At 28.1% G+C, this 23,737-nt stretch overlaps 1 protein-coding gene across 1 annotated transcript in view; it reads right to left on the bottom strand.

Annotated features, from left to right (window-relative positions):
• The window catches only part of LOC123299099 (NADPH oxidase 5-like), a 161,791-nt gene that overhangs the window by 3,466 nt on the left and 134,588 nt on the right, over positions 1 to 23,737 (bottom strand). The window contains exons 2-12 of the mRNA XM_044881327.1: positions 8,527 to 8,621; positions 7,251 to 7,362; positions 6,175 to 6,272; positions 5,988 to 6,108; positions 5,141 to 5,291; positions 4,851 to 5,061; positions 3,863 to 4,089; positions 2,731 to 2,919; positions 2,358 to 2,551; positions 1,178 to 1,499; positions 694 to 1,107 (exon numbers count right to left, since the gene is read on the bottom strand). Of these exons, the coding sequence (XP_044737262.1) occupies positions 694 to 1,107; positions 1,178 to 1,499; positions 2,358 to 2,551; positions 2,731 to 2,919; positions 3,863 to 4,089; positions 4,851 to 5,061; positions 5,141 to 5,291; positions 5,988 to 6,108; positions 6,175 to 6,272; positions 7,251 to 7,362; positions 8,527 to 8,621 (2,134 nt within the window). The remainder of the gene's footprint in view (positions 1 to 693; positions 1,108 to 1,177; positions 1,500 to 2,357; positions 2,552 to 2,730; positions 2,920 to 3,862; positions 4,090 to 4,850; positions 5,062 to 5,140; positions 5,292 to 5,987; positions 6,109 to 6,174; positions 6,273 to 7,250; positions 7,363 to 8,526; positions 8,622 to 23,737) is intronic.

The following is a 23,737-nucleotide window of genomic DNA, read 5'->3' as shown; positions in this document are numbered from 1 at the left end:
TTTTATATTTGTTTAGGGTTAGTTGTATCTTTGCCATATTTCCAGTGGTAAAAATGAAAGGCAAAATTAACTGTGACAAACAAAATATTTTATCTGCTCCAAACAACCAAGTTGCATTTAAACCTAGTTAACCAAAGTTTTATCAAAATCATTCAAGAATCCACAGCGAATAGGATATAAATGGTAAGCAGAAGAGTACCACTTTAGGCTAAATGATTGAAACCTTGGCTGGAAGCTGTAGGTTTAAAAGAATAAAGAGGCGTTTATTATCTGTGGGATAAGCAGGATGTTAAACCTCTCCATAGATGCTAAAGAGGTATGACTTCTTAGGAGCTTACTTTATTTGAGAAAGGAATCTCAAACAGATCAAATTGGTAGTTATATTTGCGCTCGCAAAAATATCGGGTTGAGTCGTTATAACTTTCAAGTATATAAACTCGAGTGTCTTTTTGTGAATTGGATTGAGGAAATAGCAGATAGGTCAGCAAAATCGAAAAAACATGAAGATAAACTTTTTCGTCTTTTCCCCCACTATTTCACTATTGTCGATATCAAACAACAAAGATGGACTTTTTTTCGATATAAGTAATAGAGTTCAAATTTAAGCTTATTAAAAATAACCATAGCAAAGATTTACATTTTGAAGAATTTCCGCATATATTTAGAAAAAAATGGTAGCAAATCGCAACATACCATTTGCATTATCATTAGAGCCACCGCTACGATGGTGATTATGTAATTCACCATCAGAAGCAGATACTGGAGGTATATCATCTGAACAAAACGAATCGTTACTGTATCCAGTCATACGTTTTAAACGATTACGATCATTATTAAATTTACGTTGTATTGACGCTTGAATCTTTTGCATAGGTGTTGATGATGTAGATATTGTTGATGGTGATATAGTAACAATGTTTGGTATTTGCATAGGGGTTGTTGGTGACATTGTTGAATTATTTCCATTATGTTCCAGGGAACTTAAAACAATGTCACCTCCAAGTGGTGGCACTTCACCTTTATGTAAACGTTCTTGTTCTCTTTCAAAATAGCTAAATAAACGATTAGTCCATTGTCCAACAGCGCGAATATGTAACCACATATATCCTAAAAATTAATTGAATTAATAGTCACCAGAAAGCTTTTCGACCGTGTATCAAAATTTACTTAATCCTACCTTCTTGTTCTGGTGCACTACTAATTGTGAATGGATGCCATTCATATTTGGCAATGGCAGGAATATTCACAAATATATAATCACCAGGATGATAATCAAAATTTAATGGTCGTTTTATAACAAGATGTGTAACCATCGATGGCAATAACAATCCAGAACTAATATACGTCTTTCCACGTTCTGTACGCATCCATATAAAACGATTTATTCGTTCAACAAAATATATAAAAACGGGTATTAAAAACCATTTCCAAAAATTTGGACCATGTAACGTAACCAAAACCCAAAATGGAACATATAATAAATGTGTCCAATAAAATATCTACAGAGATAATACAATTTTAGTGTTTAGTGTTACTTTATTTGATATCTAATATCGAATTTTTGATTTATACAGTTCCAAAAGTCAGAGCCTATTTTAAAATGACATAACTTTTTAAAATAAATAAATTTTAATATTTTGACTTTAGATTTTTAAAGCGTTGGCCTCAGATATTTTTGAGCCTTTGTTAGTAAAAATTTGTTTCAAATAGCCGCAAACGAAGGGTTTTTCGAGAAACAGGTATCCAAACGACTAAATGAAATTTCATTTATTAAGTCATCGTTCTTGACCCACTAAGCGCCAAGAAAATAAACATGCTGGCCGTATTATTTAAGGTATTTCGACACCCTAAAAAATGAAAATGGTACAAGTAATTTGAAATTAATCACCTTTAATAAGTCTTTTCTGAAAAATTTTATCGATTCTCTGTATGGTTTATGATAAATTAACTATCAAAGTCAGTGTTTTTACCAAAAATGAGCACATTTCTCATAAACCGTACAGAGAATAGGTGACAATCCTACTAGGAAGACTCTATCAACAGATTTTAATTAAAACCCTTTCTAACTGACCCAACTAACCCTTTCTCTGCGGTCAAGTAAAAACAAATTTAAACTAATATATGTTAAAACAAATCCCCAAGGCCTACGCTTTAAGAATTTGAAGTCAAAATATGAAAATTCGTTGTGGAAAGTTATATCATTTTAAAATGAATCGCTGAAGTTTGGAGTTCACAGTAGAATCAACAATTGAAGAAATTTTACCCAAACAATATCAATAGCTGCATTTTCTTTAAGAAAATTCATTAATAAAAATATATGACCACTTTCCGAGATGGCGTAATAAATTCTTTCTTACCTCAAAGCAACCACCTCTGCGAACAAATGCTTGAGAACATACAAACATTATAGTGAAAATTATGACTAATATAATTCCAGTAGGATTTGCGAATCCTGGTATTAAGCCAAATAATCCTGGTCTTGTTGTTACAAGCCACTCAGCGGTTGTATAATTTTTTTCATTAACCACGGGATCATTTACCACAATCAGACCTTTTGAAATAGAAAAATTACTTTAATTAAAACCATTAACATGATTGTTATTGATACAAATTTTTCCAAATTTGAATTTCATGAATATTCTCTATTGTTACACTTCTTCTTGAACATTTTCCAGTAGTTTTTTTTTTTAATGGAGAAAATTTGGAGGAAACTTTGTTGATTTTACTTACTGAAATTTAGTAGATGACTTATAGTATGAACGACACTATAAATTGCAATCAATGTACCAGTTAATTTATGAAAATAAATATGTTGATCTAATGGTAAATATGAACTGAATCCTCTGGTACGTAAAAATGTTATACTTTGCCGCAGCATTAGAACAAGAACAAACATACAATTAAAATTTAAACATTGCCCTAAAAAACATAAAAAATTTATATTTTTAAATTGATTAATCTCACAAGAATATTCTTATTAAAATAGGACAAACAAACGCCAATAATTTTCACTTATTTTTTTTGTATATAGGCAACTTCTACTTTTTATATGTTATACAATTGCCTGTAGATATGTACCTTTATAAGTTATTGTTGAATATCAGAATATTCAAAAATATATCATTTTATTTTTATTTTATTCGATTTATTCGAAAGGGTATATCAGATATTTCTATATAGAATAGTGCTTTTTATTACCAATTAAAATAAAATAATGGCATATTCCGGAAAATGAAATGAATTTATGATCACCTCATTTGTGACCGGATTACTTAAATTGGTAATTATTATTATTAATCGATTACCCAATCCGCATAGCAACTAAATTTGAGACACAACTATTTTAACTTTCATCAGACTAACACAAGATATATTTTTAAAAAATTGGTCTTTGACTGCGCCGTCTATGAAAATCATTTTAAAGCTAAATGAAAATTTCTGTAAAAATTGTGAACGAGATACAATTTATGGCCATCTGTTTTGATATACTTAATAAATTATGACTATTTTACATTTAAAAAAGAAATTGAAAATTGTGCATATATTTAACCTGTGTAAAACAATATGCTTATTTCCAGTGTTATGGAAAGGGGATAAGTGAAAGCAAGGGAAGGTGAAGGCTATAACGCAGTGGTCTTTACTTTTGAGCCCAGCAAAGCGGATCAAGCTAGTACGACGTATTATTAAATTTTAGCAGATAGACTTCATTAGCGTTTGCTGACCATTTGCTCGTAACAAATTACTCTGTATACAATATGTTCAACATATAAAGCACTAATGTTTTTGATTAAAAGGTTCAAGATAGTATCATGACATTCCTTTTAACATGGTCCAGAGTTTTCAAATTAATCTATTTACTTACCGCATGCACGGGCAACGATTACATAACCATTGGAGTTCTTGTATTGTATGGCCCTAGATACGAATAAAGCGATATTTACAATAAGAAAAAGAGCTAAAAATATTAAATAAATATAATTATTTTTCATATATGGTGTTGATAGTTGATATGGCCTAAGTGCGAGAATTTTTCCTAAAAACGATGCTGGTGGTGGCTTTGGTTTTGGTGGTACAAGCCATCTGTCTATACTGAAACATAAATATAAAATAATTTTATTAAATTAAAATAAACCGTATACAGTACAGGAAATTGGTCGGGTCCACGATTTCTGCTGAACTTATTATATTTCTGAAAAAATGTCTCTTACAAAAGTTGTTTGTTATTTTATGAACAATAAGTTTGTCCATCCTTTATCATTTCAGAACATGAGCTCAATTTAGAACACTCTTAAAATTTCAAGTTAAATTTACCAGAATTAGGTATTACACGAGAAATTTTCTTTAAAATTTTTGAAAAAATTTATAGAGTAGCCCACATTGTATTCTATAAAGAAAACACAACATTTCGACCGAAATAAAATATCCATATGACCTTTTTTTGAGAAGAAAAAAAATTAAAAAGAGATTGTTCTTTTACAAAATTGTTTAAATACACTCCTACATATCTCGGGTGATCTCTTGAAACGTTTCCCTTATTATCTGTTCAAAATAGTCTACACTTATAAACGGCCATTAACATTCCTATCTAACTTTCTCAATTTGAGGACACCCTGTTTATTCGATGTCAAAAGTGAATAGCTGAATGTTAATATTTTTGAAAGCAGAGCTTATGTTTTCCATATGTAGCCAACTTAGCTAGACGGCCTGTATAAAGCTACTACGCTTATTAAATTCCGAAATAATCGAATCTTTTCTGAATTATTGGCAATTTTACAAAAAATTTAAGTCAAATATTGAGAATCTTTAAATAGAAAAATCTACTTGCTATTGGGTATTTATAATATAATTACCTAATTGATAAATTTTCTAAAAGACCACCATGTTTTTCCAATTGATTTTTTAATGCTTCATATGTAATAGCACCACGGTTTGTTGGATCAGCATCTTCAAACATTGCAAATGTTAAATCATCGATTTGATCTTCACTAAATTGCATACCATTTTCTTCCATACATGCACGCATAACATGTTGCAATTCTTTTGGTTGAATTAAACCATCGCCTGTTAATGAATTAAAATGTCAGTAATCATTTGTAATAAAATAAAGTGTAAAAAATAAATAAATTTGGTTTTATCTTACCATCTAAATCATAAACTTTAAACAAAAATTTTATTTTATCATCCGGTGTTTGACCAGCAAACTGATGCATGGCATCAATAAATTCTTGTAATGATATTGAACCAGAATTGTCTTTGTCAAAAATTTGAAAAACTCGTTCAGTAAAAAATGGCTAAAACAATAAATAGTTCTTAAAATACTGTGAATATTTCCTGGCATGTTAATAAAAGGGAATGGGGTGAGTAAACCCCAGTACATATCTCCTAGAAACAGGGAAATCACGAATTACATTTTTTACAACTTGTATTAAAGGATTATCCCCTACTATTTTGAGATAATAGGGGATAATCCTGATTTCGAATTGGCCATATCACCCATAAAACTGTAAAACTAGACTTGACACCATGACAAAATTTGAAAGTGAAATTAAAATTGATTAAAAAAACGAAGTAGTTATAAGCAATCAAAGATTGCATTCAAAGGTTATCCATCTCCTTTTAGCAAAATAAAGTTTTATATGTAGTCTCTATGGCGATACTCACGTATGAAGTCACTAGTGGGTATCTTCCTCTCTGTTTAATAATTAATTTTAAACGTTCATATCTTGCATACTAGTAAAGAATTTTAAAAACCAACTTCACTTTTCTATTCGTTAAGTGAAAATTATTCATCTGAAGTGATTTTCCAAAATAATAATTTTTGAAAATGAAGTGAGGAGAAAGAAAACAATTGAGGGTGTTATCTTGACTACGGGTTACGTAAATTATAGCCGAAATATACGTCATTCATATTGTATTTAGAGTATACTTTAGGATACTGGAAAACATTTTGGAATTTTTAAAGAACCTATAATTTTATTGAAGCTTACATTTTTTGATAAGACAATTTTTTTGAAATCTTCACGTCGAATTTCACGTTCATTACCAACCGTTTGTCGAAATAGTTGTTCCAACCATTCAATACTCTTTTTATCGAACCCTGTACGTGCCCTAAATATAAATTATTAATAATTAGTCGTTTATTTAGAAGCAACAATCCTCCTGTTTAATATTTACCTTGTATTCGTAATATTTGATAAAAATTCCATAATTTCATCGTGGTATACAATTCCGTCCGCATCTTGATCAATAATACGAAACAGTTTTTCAATAATCTAAAATATTCAAATTGTATTCATTATAGTAAAAAGTAAAAACTTTTAAAATGGTTAGGTATTTTTTTAATGCTAATTAAAGCACAAGGGAGTATTTAATTATGAAATTAACAGTTTAACGTAAAATTAGTTTAATTTCATGATAAAATTTTTCTTGGTTGATTCCTATGTATCAAAAATTTGTACAAAAGTACAAAAAAAAAAAAAAAATTCATGTCCCATGGATGTTGCTAACATATCTAACTTTATGAGTAAGCATGCAAATGTATAGAATTGGATATATAAATAACCAAAACACCCCTCTTGGTAGATTTTGGGTCTCAAATAAATAAAAATTTCAAGTAAAAATCATTATAATAAACAGGTTTTCGAAATTTTGGGAAATCATTATACAGGCTGATTTTTTATCGATAAAAATGATTCAAGCGAAAAATGTTTGTGTGTATTCGCACATCTTACGCAGCCATTAAACTTGACCTAGGCTTTCAAACTCAATGAAAAGCTCACTCTACTTCAAAACTGGTAATCGATATATGAACACTTTAAATTAGATAGTTGTTATTGATTAAAAAAGTAACATTTTTTGTTCGAAACATTTTTCCGCAAATCATACAGTTTAGGCAAAAATGGACTGAAAAGTTTTCCCCAAAATTGTTTTTTATCAAAATTGTTATTTCGTATAATTGTTTTTGCGAAATCTAGACACTCTTCAAAAAAAATTTTCCAATAAATCCAATATAAGTAGTTTGCTTTTCTATAAAAGATAAAAATATATATCTAAAGACCATTTTTGTTCAAATTGAAACGCACAAAAAGCTAGATTTTTGCTATCAATTACTGTCTAAACGATTCGGTTTACAAAAAAATATTTCAAACAAAAATTGTTTACGTATTTATAAAGAACAACAGAGTCTCAATCATATGTTAACTTAAAAAAGCACCCTGTATATATATAATAATTAATTAAAATTTGCTTACCCCTTTGGCATTAAATATTTGGTAAAATTGTTGAATATTGATTGGATCATCACCACATAAAACATAAGCCACACTTTCCACTTGTTCAGCGAAATCAATTTGTATTTCATCTCTAAAAATAAATAAAATTATTGAAATACCCAATATTCTTGGATTCAGAAAAAGATATTGTTATGGCATCTGTAATATATCATATATAATAGAAAAATAGGTTTTTTTACATAAGACGATATTTAACTTCCAAATTAAGAGAAATATCGCTAATTTGAATTTTTACAAACGCGTTCTTATCCAAAATGCGATATTATGTGTAAAATAAATTCTTTCCAAAATCTCGAAAATTGTGGAATTTTAAAAATAAAACGCTTGTGAGAACAAAGACTTTATTTAAAATGGTATTCATTGAGTAGAAGTTTTCTCATTTTGGAGTATCTTCTTTTGCTTTCAAACTCAAAAATAGTTTTATGAAATAGGTTGAAATTTTTTTTTTTGGTTTGAAAGTCATAAAGTTTAAAAAATAAATTTTTTAGAGATTTTGGCCAAATTTTATCGTATTTAAATTAGTTTTTTTTGAAACCCACTGATTGGGGTCATATTTTTCATTTTTTGTGGTAGTTATACGTTTATATAAGCCCTTATACCAAATGTGGAAACAAGAATGCTGGATTTTCGTTATTTATTGAAGACATACGTTAAATATGACCAACTATTTAAAAAGTATGACCTAAAATTTGTATTATTACATAATTGATTGGTTAATTGATAAAATAATTTTTTTTTTTTGGATTTTTATGACGTCATAAAGTTCAAAATAAAATTTTTTTTAGACATTTTGGTCAAATTTTATCGGATTTAAACGAATTTTTTTTTGAAACACACTAATTTTGGGTCATATTTTTCATTTTTTGTACAATTTTATTTTTCATCAATAAAATGCATGACTTTAAACTAAAATCAATTTCTTTCATAGACGTAATAATTTTGTTTATTTAACTTCAGTGATTTTGTATCAATGAATTCATATTTTAAATAAAATCTCATTCTATTGTAATTGTTTGAAAGTATTTTTACTTTATTTCAAAATGAAAAGGCCAACTTCAGAATGAGGTTGTCATTATTTTAATTTTTTTTTTCAGTGTAGATGTAGTTGAAAAGTTAATAAGCATGTGATTGTAAACATTAAAAATTAATTGGAATCAGGAAGGATTTACAATGGTCAGCGTTTCTACTATGATATTTAAATATAAAAAAAAAGTAAATTTATGTTATTGCTTACGTTACTCGTTCTTTTAAAAATTCAATCCAATGATCTTGTTTTAATTGATTATCTCTGTCTTGATCAAATAAATGGAAAAGTTGTTTTAATAATTCCTGTAAATAAAACAAAAAAAAAGTTATTACTTTCATACTAGAATAACTAGCTTTAAACAAAAATATTTATTATTTAAAAAATATACTTTTTCTTATCTAAAATTTTAATATTAAGTTTTGTGAAGATATCAATGTAGAATTTCTAATGACAACATTTATTATGCCATTATATAACATAAAATATTACTTATTTTCATTTGAACAAATAGAAATAACCAAATAAATTTTACAAAAGCCGGAACTCGAACTCGGGCCCTATAGATATCCGCTCTAGGACATAAAATATGCCGTCATTCAGTTCTATGTGAGTGACTCAAATTATATGCAGCCTTTTCGTGTCTTTGTTTTATTTGCGTGTGTGTCTATAATAACATGTAAACGTTTCACACTGTATATAAGTGATACAAATTACATATTTTTTTTATTTCAAATTTTTAAAACTTTAGATCCAAGTCCAAGCGACACGTTGGAATTAGAGCAGAAGATTGAACAATGCAAAAATAATTTAAAGATACAAGTTTAAATTATCTATTTCATTCTGCTCAAAGTAGTCTTCAGTCAGCTTACATATTTTTTTTGCTGGTGGTAATTCGAATCACTGAACTCTTTCTTTGACTCCGCAAGGGTGAGAAATAGGGTATTCCACTATTTTTGAAAAAGTACTTCAAAATGTTGATTTTGCTAATAAAAAGCCAACAAAAATTTATTTCGGAAAAATACCCACACTTTTTTTGCCAAAAACTTAAATTAAATTTTAAACCTTTTTTAAACTGTCAAAAACGCGGGCATCCAATTTGATGACGTAATATGGGTATCATTATACGAAATAACACAAATAAGTTTGACAAATATATTCATAAACATCTGATTATAATAAATATAAATACTTATTTTCTATGTATATATTATACCCAGCTGTCTACACTGAACTAACTGATGGTCTATGACTCATACCGCTATGACATCACAGCAGGGCTTACCCGCGTTTTAGATCACGTGATATACAGTTTAAAAATTACGATTTTTACTTTTAATATTTTAAAAGAAAAATTTCCTTTTAGTACTCGAAATCAGAATATTTAAGTATATTTTTACATCAATTTTAACTTTTTTCAAATTTCATAATTTATTTTTGACTAACGATAATAATACCTTATTGAATAAAATAATATGTATAAAATGTAAGTGTTTATTTGTATGTAAGAACTTATATCGGCTATGTATTAAGTTTTTAAAATAATTAATTCAAGTCTTCTCATTTTAATTAACTGTTTGTATGTATGTATGCAGTAAGTACATTTAATGTGTTTTATTTCAGTTTTGTATTTAATAATAATAATAATAATAATAAACAAGCTGCGGTGAATATGATCTATGCCGGTCAGACCAGTACGTTTCTAATTATCTTTTTATATATTCATTACGAATCGATAAAGAGAAATAAATTTCTATAGTTCAAGTAATTCTAATAAAATCAATCTATCTCACAACCAATCTTTCTATGGGAACCATTATTATTAATAGAACCTTTCGGGTCATTACTTCTTTTTTTTTTCTATTCCGTGATAACAAAATTCGTTTATACGAATATTTCAGTTAAATCATTTAATTCAATTCAATTTATACATTTTTTTTAACAATAAAAGATTGTACAGAACATGTCATAAAAAGGAATAGGGAAAATTAAAGGAACAATCCCGGTATCTACCTTAGTGCAAACCCAATGAAAAATCATTGAAACCATAGGTAGTATAGATGGCACCTGATACTAATGATCAAATGACGAGTATCACTCATAAAGTGATTCGGTTAAGGATGTCGAATACATTTATTACATAGATGAAGTACATAAAATTTTAAACTGTAAATTACATTAAATTTAACGATTATTCCAGTTGAATAGATATGTAATATGATAAATCCAATAATTTATTTTTAACAAGTGAAAACAAATAATTGACTGAGTTAATTGTTGAAATACCATGCATAGGCAGTGTTGATTTCTTTCTCACATTACACATACAAACATGTGATACATACATAACTGATATTCTCATATGATACATATTACAAAATTTCAGCCTAATTGGCGCCCTCACGGGTAAATAGTGATGTTTACGAAAAAATGTTTCAAACAAAAGTTGTTTAATTTTTGATAAGGAACATTTTTTACATTTAAACTTTTGTTCTATCTCTAACGGTTTACAACATGGGTCCTACGGACCCAAGACCCAATTGACCTATAATGCTCATTTACGAACTCGACCTCACTTTTTACGTCCTGAGTACGCTGTAATTTCAGCTCGATATCTTTTTTCGTTTTTGAGTTGTCGTGTCCACAAACGGACGGACGGACGAACAACCGGAAATGGACTAATTAGGTGATTTTATGAACACCTATGACAAAATTTTTTTCCTAGCATCATTATTTTTAAGCGTTACAAACTTGGAACTAAACTTAATATACTATTTATATTTCATATATACATGGTATAAAAATGAAACCAATATGCCATTAGAATTATTACCTTAAAATTGAAATTATTTCTATAAATGGTCAGAATATTCAATAAATTAAGAAAAAGATAAGTTATAGATTTTTTTCCAACGCTTATATATCTCGAGGATAGATAAAAAATGCCAAAAAAGAGTCAAAAAGTGTTTAAAATCGTCCAAAGTATAACATCGTTTTTCAAATTTTTGATCAGAATTAAAAGAATAGAAAAAAATTTTCGTCAATAACGAATTTTCGGCAAAAACTCGTACTTTTCAAACGTTTGTATTTCAAAAGCAGTGAGGTTTGGTAAAAATTGCCAATAGTCAACAAATACTATAAACTGTCCAAAATAGAATATCTAATGAATTTTGAATTAAATTTTTCACCGGAACCACAAAATAATCTTTAATTTCATCAAAAATAAGTTTTCGGTAAACAAATATGCGGAGTTTTTGTCTGGGTCAGACTGTTTTTTTCGATTTTATTATTGATAATTAAATTTCGATTTTTGGGGGAACACAATTACTTTCTATCAAAAAGTAAATAATAATAAAAATAAAAATAAGAAGCAGTACCTTAACTAATAATGTATAGTTACCAATCTATAATAATGAACAATAGTATTATTAATTACATTTGATATTTATAGATAAAATTAATAAATCATAGTTAATGTTACAATCAATCAAATTTAATATGATTCAATAATATTATATTAAAACATGGATGGATGGATGGTATATACGTACTTACGTCTGTCTGTCTGTCTGGCCTACGTTACGTTGCGCTCTTTATAGATATAGATAGATATATTATGTGTCTTAAGATTAATTTTATTAATTAATACAATAGTATATTATAATTATTTTTTTAATCAATGTTCCATGTATAATGTTAGAAAAGTATATTGCAAGAAAGAAGTACTTCCGATTTTTATCTAATGGTTTCTTTAAATCGAAAGAAATAAGCAGAAAACTACGTTTTTACTAAAATAATGTATAAGACGTTTCGGGTAGAGTTTCAGTCAGACGAGAGTATATCTCTTGTATTGTATTCCTTTCTAAAAACTTTCTAGTACTTCGTTTTGCTTGACTTCTACAGTTGAAGATAAAAAAAAAATACAAAAAATCTAGTTTCAGTTCAAACAATTACTCTCGTCAACATTTGAAATGACACAATTTCAAGTTTTTAGCATCCTTTCCGGTATTCAAACAACTAAAAATCATGGAATTTGGATTACCCATAGATTATACAAAAGCTTGTACTTAAAATTATGTCCTAAAAATTTTATAATCTCCTATCACATTGTGTTTTTTATGGACTTTGAATGTGTATGTATAGGGGATGGATGTATAATTTTTGTTAATTTCTCTTTAAATTACGTTTTTATTAAGCTCTGAAGGAGCTTTTTTGAGTTTTTGGCTGTGAAAGCGAAATTGACATTTTTACGAAACAGCTCATATAAATTACCTTTCAAATCCTTTTATTCGATGTCTACCAAACAAATTTTTGCATTATCTGTACTCTTCCAAAGTTTGTAGTAAATTTATTTAATGTGATTGTCATTTCAATTTTCGGTGCATTAAATGAGAGAGGTTGATATTTGATTTGGAAAAAGAATTTATAAGATTTTAAATAAGATATGGGTGATTCAAGGATGGGTGATTTAAGCGGAGATATAAATTTTTGAATGTTGGCTAGCATATTAATGGTCAGTTCAAACAATAAACAAAATTAGATTTTACCACCCAAATCGATTAGTACATTTTAACAGATTAAAATTCTTTTATCAATCTCTGCGTCTATTTTGATATAATTTTTCACAGCGCTTCCACCAAATTTTAACCAATGTTATAAAGCTGAAGAGTTTATTTTGTTGAACGCGCTATTCTCAGGAACTACTAGTTCGAATTGAAAAACTCATTTAATTTTGGATAGCCCTATTTATCGAGAAAGTCTATACGGAATATAAAATCAAGCACTAGCAGGTACCCGCCTGTATTGTTGGACGATTTCGATTTTAAAATCAAAAAATTTGGTTTCATAATAAAAAATAATAAACATATATTTCGAATATTATGAATGGGGGGATAAGTGAGCAAAAGAGAGGCCCGACGAAGCGGACGATTAACGGCTAGTTTATAATAATATTAATTTATTTTGAAGTGCGTAATGTAATTATTTTCAAATCTGGTAGGAGAAGACATAACTGAAAGTAAGGGTCCTTGATAATAAAGCTTCTTAAAAATTCAAATTGATAAACTGAAGTTGAGCTTCCTAATAATAAAACATTATAAAAATGATGCCAAAACCAGACCAAATAGAGATTGAATGAAACGTGACTAGTTTTTTTTTTCAAATTTATTGCGCTCAGGAAAGCAGTATGGAATCATGAATTTGAAACATAAGTTTTGGAGCAGTATCTTGTGTTTTTATTGGTAATATTGTTAGCACAGAAGTGTTATTATACACTAAAAAAACGTAAAATAAGAAGTAAAGACTGCACGAGAACTGACTAAGTCGTATGTATAAAATAAAACAACTTTTAATAATGTACAATTTATCTTTACAATTCACAATAATGTAATAAATTTTATATAACGACATTTAAAATGTATGTTTCAACAATAGTGTTTACACTGTTTACAGACACACACACACACACACAAACTATCAAATTTGGTATATTATTGGATGGTGTTTTTACTTCTGTATACAGATTTTTAGCAGTTTTCAAGAACTTATTCGAAAACGAGAAGACCACAGTGGTGGTGTACAATTATTTTCAAAATTTAATAATTTTGTCGAATATTAAAGATTATACGAGCATCAAGACAATTTTAGATTTAGAGTCGAAATTATTTGTACCTTATTTTCAACTTTGATGATGAATTTCGATAAAATGAGAAAAATGTAGATGTAATAAGAATAAAATTTTTCGACATCTGTCTTGGTTGTCTTGGTAAGATGTTGAAAATTGCATTCTTAGTTTTCCTCTTAGATTAGTCAAGTTATAACACAATTCACGAATTCATTAAGGTTTTAGCTTTAATTTGAATAATTTTTTTTTTTAATTTCTACAGCCTAGTTTTGCAGAAATCTATGAAAAAATGTCATCCATCTACCATTTTATCATAGAACCAATGGGCAACCTTTGAATGCAATCTTTGATTGCCTATTACTTCTTCGTTTTTTAATCAATTTTAATTTCACTATCAAATTTTGTCATGATATCAAGTCTAGTTTTACACTTTTATGTGTAATATGCAAATTCTACTTGAAGATTATCTCTTATTCTGTATTTAGATAAAAATTTAGTTGTACAAAACATATTTTAATATTAATAATTTATTAAGGTTTACAAACTAGAAATTCTCTTTGAACACACTGTATTCAAAAAATATCCTGCAACTCATGCATTGAGCTTAACATTATTATAAAAATGGTTTTTTATTTTTTAGTCCACATGTTAATGAGAATGTTTTCTTATTATTTTAAACCCTATTTTAAATTTTAGACTGAAAACTATCGCTCACGATTACTAACTGTATGTTTTCTTACACCAAACAAGTTTCTCCTTCGGAACGTATTTTCGAATTAATTTATGATAACAATTGTATTATTGTATTATCTGGTTCGTAATTTAATCGAAAAATTTTAGATAAAACATGAAAGCTCGGAAGTGGCTATAAACTTAATTGAAAAATATCTTTACATTCATACTTATTTAGATAAAGACCAAGCCAAACTTTCGTTCAAATATTCACCTAAATATTGATGAAAAAACGAACACGATTTATTTTTTACACCCGAATAAAAACTAGAAATTTTCCAGTGAAGTATTATAACATAATGCCTGAGTTTTTCATTTCAACTTTTAGTATAAACTATACCTATTTTTGAATTATATACAGAGGTTGTGTAGCTTTTACCCTATCATTTTATATTTGCAAGCCACACATTATAATAGTCTGTACTGTCGTTTCAGATCCGATGATCTTTTCTTCTAGTCCATATTTTTTGGATTATGTAGGTTTGAGTATCTATTCCTTAAATATAGGCTTTAATTAGACAATTGATAAAAGTATTGTATCGCTATGAAGTCACATTTTTAACACGCATTTATTAGCTTAGTATGTATATCTATGTAACGGAATCTTTGAACATGATTTTCACCCACTTCAAAAAGTCGTATTGAAACTTCACACACTTATCAAGGACCGATGACAATGTAATAATTTAAGTTTTCCCGATTATCCTTATCAGGATCTTCACGATTAATAATTTTATAATATAAATAATTCATATAATTCTGGTGGAAGCGCAGATAACATTCCATCATATTATTATTATTAAATAATACTTAAATATATTAAAAAACACATTTTTATAGCGAGGTGAACTAAAAAGTAGAAAATAAATAATAGTGTAAAAATACTAAATAAAACACTGGCCTTTGTAACTAGCTCTACTCAACAGTAGAAAATAATTTTTATATAATTAAAAAAAAATCTTAAAAAATATAAAAATCTTAAAAAAAATAAATAAAGGGTTTTAAAGGATCCGTCTGAATAATTTCCACGGCATGGAAGCCACATATATGGCAAACATCGATTACCGGCAATTATCAAATAGGGTATATAGCAACGTAAATTAATGGATGGTAATCATTTTGCGATGTGATATACCTATTTGGTTTTTACAGATATTCGTTGTTTAATTTAAATTATATGATGTTTTCCGCAGTTTTTTAGGCACGTCTTTTAACGTTTTAAAGTCACCAGTAGGTTAAGAAATTATACAAATGGAGTGACAGTTAATAAAAAATTGAGGTGATAAGCCTTTGATGTAAATTCGCCATAATGAGTTTATTTGCTTCCTACATTCAGACTTCATAAGGAGAAATCATAAGGAGTAAAAGTTTATAAAATAATTTTAAAATACAGTTTTAACGAAGATGTGATGTATAGATTTGCGATAAATAAAATATGTATGAAACTTCAAGCTACTTTTTTTTAAATAAATGAATACATTAATAGTTGCTCAGATGATTATTATAGCTAGGGAGATGTTATAACAAAAATGAGACACGAAAGGTGCACTTATGCAGGAAATTCATTTCCCAAAGACCGTCCTGTCACATTCGCAAGAAACGATACGAATTTTTTACGAATGTTTTTGACAAAATAAAGAAATTATAACACCACAACATACTTATGTAGTTATAGCAAACTAGCCTAAAAGGTCGCTGTATTAAGTGAACCATAAAACCCATCTAGTATATTTGTCGATAACTGGAGCTTCCGCATGGTCAAATTAATCGTTCAACAAAAACGTTCGGCAAAAATCAATTAATCGTTCAGTAAAAACTAAAAGTAGGTATAAAATTCAATTCTTTAAAGAATCAAACAATTATTTGACTTCTAAAATTAATACCATAAATTTTCAGAAAAAATATCTTTGTAAATAAAAAGTAAGCGAAACATTTATAATATATCAAGGTACGAAAAAAAAAATTGTTCCTACTGTGTGTTCCACGGCACCTTTCGGTCTTTCTTCTTATAATATCTCCCTAGCTATTAAGTAGCAAGATACACGTGTAAGTTGAAGGTTTTTTGATACAAAAAAATTATTCTTGTCTCATACGTTGTGAATCAGTAATAACTACGTTCTACTTGTTTTATACGACACTACCAATATTACGGTATCAACTTTGAAGTAAAAAAAATGAAACAACACACACACAAAGATGATAGTTTGATCGAAATATTCGTAATAATAATTTATATTGTGATTTATACACATGATAAACAGGTGTATAAAATACAAAAATCTTATACCTTAGGTATGACTAGATTTATACAACGTACAGGCCTAGTCAAGCTTGTATTAAGCTCAATCACCATTGGTTTTGAGTTTATTTTATGTAAGTAATTGTCTACTTAGTGGTGTCAACGTTGTTTAGCCAATGTGTTAAATTTTAGAAGAATCGCGAGAAGGTACTTACGGAGAAATTAGAGAGAAAAAGAGAAATTATTAATAAATGAACTACTATCGGAAGATGTATACTTTTAAATATGTATGCTTTCATAGATTCATAATTTTAAATATTTCTTCTTTCAAAAAAACGCTACTCCTGTAAAATTCAATTCTACAATGTGTCACAAAGAAACTTAAAGTGTAAAATAAAAATTCGCCAGAAACAGATAATTATTTCTCATCAATTTATTAGCTTAAAAATCACCGCCAATAGTCTTACACATAAATGGCTTCAACTCCAAATATGTGACATTTGTAATAGAAAAGAGCCAGAAACCATTACTCACTTCATGTTAACTTGTCCGATCTATAATCCCTTAAGAAAATACTATTTAGAAAAATGCTTAGTCTTAAACCTCAATTTAGAAAACCAAATAATTAATCTTCTGACAAACCCTACAGCTAACAAACTAAATGACATATATTATTATGTGTGCAACGCATTAAGAATGAGAAGCTTCATCCAGTTTGAATAACTAAAAATAGAAAATAAATAAATAAATAAAAAATTATTCAAGTACAAACCCAGAAATTTAAACAAATTAAAAAAGGAATAAAAGGTATCCAAATAACATGCAAACGAGTCGGGTTACATACGGGGGTATGTAACCCGAGGTTACATACCCCCCGGGGTACATCGGGTTTTGCGATTTTAATGTAGTTTTTGACTGGCGTTAAATTGTAACTAATTAACTATTGTCGCTAAAGAATGTTGGATTTTTATCTTCCTCGTAAGATAAAAGTGTGCTATCCTTTCTAGCATGTATACATTTTCTTATTTTGCTAGAAAAGTCATTCAGGCCCTCTACGGTGTTTTATTTTTAGCAGGTGAGGTCTCCCATTAATTTTCGAAGCCCTAAGTGATTTATTTGTGTACCGCATTTATGTAATTCGCTTCGAATACTTATGCAGAGTTAGTATTACAGCAACGCTGTACATATTTTGATGCAAGGTTGAGATACAAAGTGGTGTGGCATTCAATTTTCATCTGTACTTTTACATATAGGAGCATCTTTTTTAACATGATTCCTGATGAGTCATTTTAACATGAGCTTATAGTCTATTATCCATTTGCAAAGATAGATTTCTCATCTCTTATGGATAGCTTTGAGACTGAATCCTAAAAAGTATCGACAAACACATACACATATAAAACAATTCAAAAAATAGTGGTGCATTCTCAATCGTTATTCGTTCCGTCTTTAATAACAGAGAGAGTTATCCAAGCATAAATAATTGGCATGCAATAAGCAGACAATGGATAACATCACATAAGTACATTGTAAATTTGCCGGAAGGTATCCTTCATCCATGTGTACGTACTGTGTAGTTTATAAACAAGAATAACGCAAATAAACAGACATGCATACATACATAGATACAATAGCCGTGTTATTATGAGCCGACATGAACGATCCACAAGCCTTAATATAAATGCGTGGGGTTTATCACCATAAACGACACATAAGTCGATCGACTTTATAGATTCGTGCACATTATATAATAAATATGTTTGTTGATTCATTTGAATAAAGATATTTTAACAAACAATATATTATTATTATTCATTTTCTATACTTTATTGGTAAATCTAATCATGGTCCGCTCAAAACTTATTCAAAGGCAAAGAAAAACTAAAAAAAGGAAGGTTTAGCATCTTTTTTAAGACCTTACTAACGCGCAGTCTCAAAAGTGCTAGGATTGCGTTACTTAACGCTATGTATACATAAATAAACGATTTTCGGTCAATATCTCGGAAATCATCAACTTTATGAAAAAAACCATCAACTTTATGGTAATTGCAGGTTATGGCATCACCAAGTGTTATTTTCCTTTCTATCTAATTACACATTTAAGTCCTTCATATTTTCGTAGGTATTGACTAAAAATTGATTGAACACGATATTTTGGCTCGATAACGAACGTCTTTTGAAGCAATGAAAAATTTTTAGAATAAAGCCCCAGTAGGAATAGTATAAATAAGTTTTTATATTCGCTTCAATTTAGTAGAAATATGTTTCTCCCGACTTTCTCAAAGTCCTATCCTGGCAACTCTAGTTGTACCGACCTCGTTTGTAACATTCACTATTTTTAGTCTTTTTTATTTTATTTTCAACCTTTTAAATTTTATTTTTAAACCAAAAAAAAATCACATATCAGTTATAGCGGTAAATCTTTAGCTATCGAATTCAAAATAATTTTTTTATTATTATTTTTATGGTTTTAAATGCAAATTAGTCTATATGACCATGTATCAATTAGATACCGGTTAACAGTTATCACGACTATCGCATACAATGACCATAATTGTACGGTTCCTTAAATTTTAATAGAAACGACTTCGAATATTTCCTAATGAAAAAATTTATCTTATTCATTTTATTTCATTTACTACTGAAAGTTCCAAATTTTCCGAAGGAAAAAAAATCAATTGAACTTTGAAACTGAATTTTAAAAACATTTTTCGTGGCACTTTATAAGTGTTTAGAAATCAGCAACTTCGTAAAATAATAAAATTGTGAAATTAAACTGGATTGTTATCAGGAACGGTTGACTACAATCAGCATTAACGTTCTAGAAGAAACAAAACCCTGCAGTTTGTCTCTTTGAAGATAATAAATAATTCAATGATTTAAACTTAATATTATGAAAAATTTACCATAAATACTATTCTTTTATCTATGACCATAAAATATATATTTTTAATTCTGAAACGTGAAACTTGCACATGAGTTGATACTACTACCGGGGTATAACCATCATCTTGGTTGGAAATGAGAGATAGTCAATTAAGAAAATTGGCAATAATAATTATTGTCAGTACAAATCTTCAAGTAGTTATCAAAATATCGAAAAACAAAAAGAAATTTCTTAGGTTCGATGTTAAAAATTAAAAATATTTTCAATATATCGCTACTATTTGAATCTATTGACAATTAGCCAATTTATTAGATTATTAAAAAGCGATCGATGAATTTTTCCAATTTGATTTTGAATTGATTTAATAAGAAATTATTTAAAAATGCAAAATTAAAAGCTTTTATTTATAATGAAACGCGAATTGGCCGTGTTACGGAATTCTATATTTATTGTAATTAAATTCTATTTAAATATAAAAATTGAAAAAGAAATAAATTGATTTGATTTCAAACACGATTAAGGTAAGTATTTTAAAGATAATAATTAAATATTTTTTGATATTAGATATAGAATTCATTCGATTATTTTTGTACAAGGAACCGCAAAAGTACCTACCCAATTTTGAATCAATGTTTTCAGTTTTGTAAGTGGCTTGAACTAAATATATGTTAATTTTTAAGAATTTAAGAAAAGCATGCCTCGTTTTTTTACGATTTTATCTTATAGAAATTATTTTCTACTTTTCAGTTTAGTTAGCAATGAAAGCGTGTGTGTAAAGTTTTTTTAAACTATTATTTACTTTCTACTTTTTAGTTCAGCTAGCAACAAAAGCGTGTTTTTTAAATTTTTAAACTATTATTTATTAATATTATGTAATGTTATCTGCGCTTCCACCATCAAAGATTTTTTAGTTAATCGTTAATCCTAAACATTATGATGAGGTTAATCGGAGAAACTATATTGTATTTGCTTCAATTCTTGATAAGCGAGTGAAGATCCAGTTTAAAGTGAGTGAAATTCATGCTCAAACATTCCGTTACCAAGCTAATAAAAGCGTTTTAAAAACATTCCGTTACATAGACACATACCAATCTAATAAAAGCGTGTTAAAAAAACATAAATTATCAAATTGTCAAGTTCCCCTAAGAATTTAGTTTACGTAATAGTAAAAATAGAGTTTGTCTTCTCTAATCAAATATAAAAAGTTATTTATTTTTTGCATAGCATCTAAAACTGTTCAGTAAAAATACACTTAATACCTATATCTTTCTTGTTCATGATAAGAATTCTTAGTTTTATTGGAGGTTTGTGACCTTAAGGGTCGGTTAATTAATTAAAAGATTGAAATCATTAGTGAACATTATTTTTCTTTTCTTCTAAATTAGGATTTTGAAAATGACCAAAATCGATAGTTTTTATATACTGCGAATAATGTAGAATCTATCTTTCAAAGTTGGGTAAATAGTTTTTCACCATCTTGTATTATAATATAAAGTCGTAATATGATATGTTTTGTATATAATATAAAATGATTAAAATCTAAAAGTTACATATTATATAAATTTTTTAGAATACAATATAATATTTAAAATATGATTACACAAGTAGTATCAAAGTACCTACAATTATCATCGAGAATTATTTATCTATTTATGTTTACAATGATAAAATTGATATAATTCATTTAATATTCAGTGAGATTCATTAATTTTTATAAACTAAGATTCTCATTTTAGTTTATAAAAAAAGTTTTTCTTATTAGATACGAAATGTACCTCTACAGTACAGTGGAGGGTATGCTTTCGTGACTAACACACTCACGAAATTTCGTAAGTGACTCCATTTCAGTGTAGTTTTCAACATTTTTATTTACGAAAACTGCGGAAATTGGGGCGTTAGCACAATAAAACATATAGTCGTTAAACTAACATGTTTAAGGCGTAGGTCAGAGAAAAAGGCTCATGAAATATGTAGGCCAGTATTCTCGTTTAATTTTACTTATATTTATTAAACAATTGGTAAAAATTAGCCGGTTGTTCATAAATTTTTGTACCCAAGTTTTTTGCCATGTTGGGGGTGGACGTCCTAACCAAATGGTCCAATATTTTTGTACGCCACTATTATTCTCTATTATTATATTCATTTAAATCGCATTCAATAAAAAAGCAAACGGTTGTTCATATTTTTTAATAGGTCGTTTTGATTGACATGTTTTCCGTCTTCCCCATATTGAAAACGCCCCAATTTCCAAAGTTTTCGTTAGTAAAAATGTTGTAGGCTACCCTGTACGTACTGTAGACTCTAAAAAATCTATCTAAGGATACTTATTTTTATTTTTATGAAGAGTTTTTGTTAGTTTAAGTAAAATCGAAATGCAATTTAACACCATTTTCATTTTATTTATCATTCTCCTGTCTTATTGGCCAATTTTGTAAGTGAACGTCTGATATGTCTTTACTCTATTGTGATCACATTGTCATCAAATATAGCTTTAAATTATCACCGAGCTATTACAGATAAATAAAAAAATTCACAAGTCTTCAGCCATGAAGATAGCAATGCTGTATAGATACAACTAAGTATACTAGCTTAAATATTCTGAATAACCTAGTTATGTTCTCAAATTTCTGATTTTTGTAGCATTAGCATTATTTATTCCTTACTGTTTTAAGGTTCGTATATCTAACATCTTATAGAAATCACAAAAGTTATCTTGTAAATTGAAAATTTACGTAGTTCTACCAATCAGAGGTTTTTCCTCTAAATTGAGCCTAAATACTACCTAATTAAATGATGATGAAAACTGTATTGACATCGATACTTAATGAAGTTTAGAAGAAATAAAGAATGAACAAAGCAACAGATGCTAAAAGTGCATCAGATTATAATTGTCATCATTTTAATATAGTGATGTTGTATCATTAATCGATAATGTTGCAACCGCTATTAAAAAATATTAATAACATAGCACCTGAGAGCAATACACCATGTGTGTGTGTGACCTTCTTAGGATTAATATAACCCAAAATAATGGGATTGTGTGTGATATTTGATCATTTATCAATTCATCTTTACTATTGTATAATATAATATACTATTTTTTACATAAAAAAGCTGGGCAAAACGCTTTAAAATGGGACATATTGTATATTAAAAATAATTATATTTTACTAACAATTTCCTGCTTACTTCGCTGGGCAATTTCAACTTTAGATTGAAAGGCAAGACTATCGCGTCTTAGACTTCAATTCCGACATAGAAAATCGACGACATATTATTGATAAAAGACAAAAATTTTTCGGGGTATGTAAGAAGTTATCCAACATTAAGAACGCTATACATATATTCTCAACGGTGAAATAATCCCAATATTTTTTACAATCCCAATATTTTCACATCATATTTTCTATCCTACTGACTAGGCCACGATGTACCCTACCTTTTTAATTAAATTTTGCCCAGCTATTATAATTATATCAGATAATCTATTAAAGAGGAATGTGTACATATCGATTTGTTAATATATTATTTGTGTTATCTATTATTGAAATAATTTGAATTGTTATTTAAAATTAACATATAGATTAAAATTAAAGCTATTTTAATATTATACAATTGTATTATATAAGGTGTATCATTTTAATTGCGTAGCCAAGAATTTCTTGCATGAAGTGATTTCGAAAAAAAATGTTCCAAATAAAATTATTTTATTCAAAAGGGGATATCTCACTCCAACCTTGAATTTAACCTGAGTGAAAGGATTTGAAAAGAAGACGAAACATCAACTCATGCTCGTATCCGATATAAGATAGACGAAACGTTTAAATTGATATTCATAATTTTCGATATTATTCGGGATATATTCTCTTGAAGACGTGTCTATGTTAGAGCTTTGATCTTCATGATTTTCAGGATTTTTTGACACAGAGGTAAATTCAAT

The sequence above is a fragment of the Chrysoperla carnea genome, chromosome 4, assembly GCF_905475395.1.
Source record: "Chrysoperla carnea chromosome 4, inChrCarn1.1, whole genome shotgun sequence".
Classification (NCBI taxonomy): domain Eukaryota; kingdom Metazoa; phylum Arthropoda; class Insecta; order Neuroptera; family Chrysopidae; genus Chrysoperla; species Chrysoperla carnea.
The sequence above is the reverse complement of the archived record's forward strand: the minus strand, read 5'-3'. Positions and strand labels throughout refer to the sequence as shown.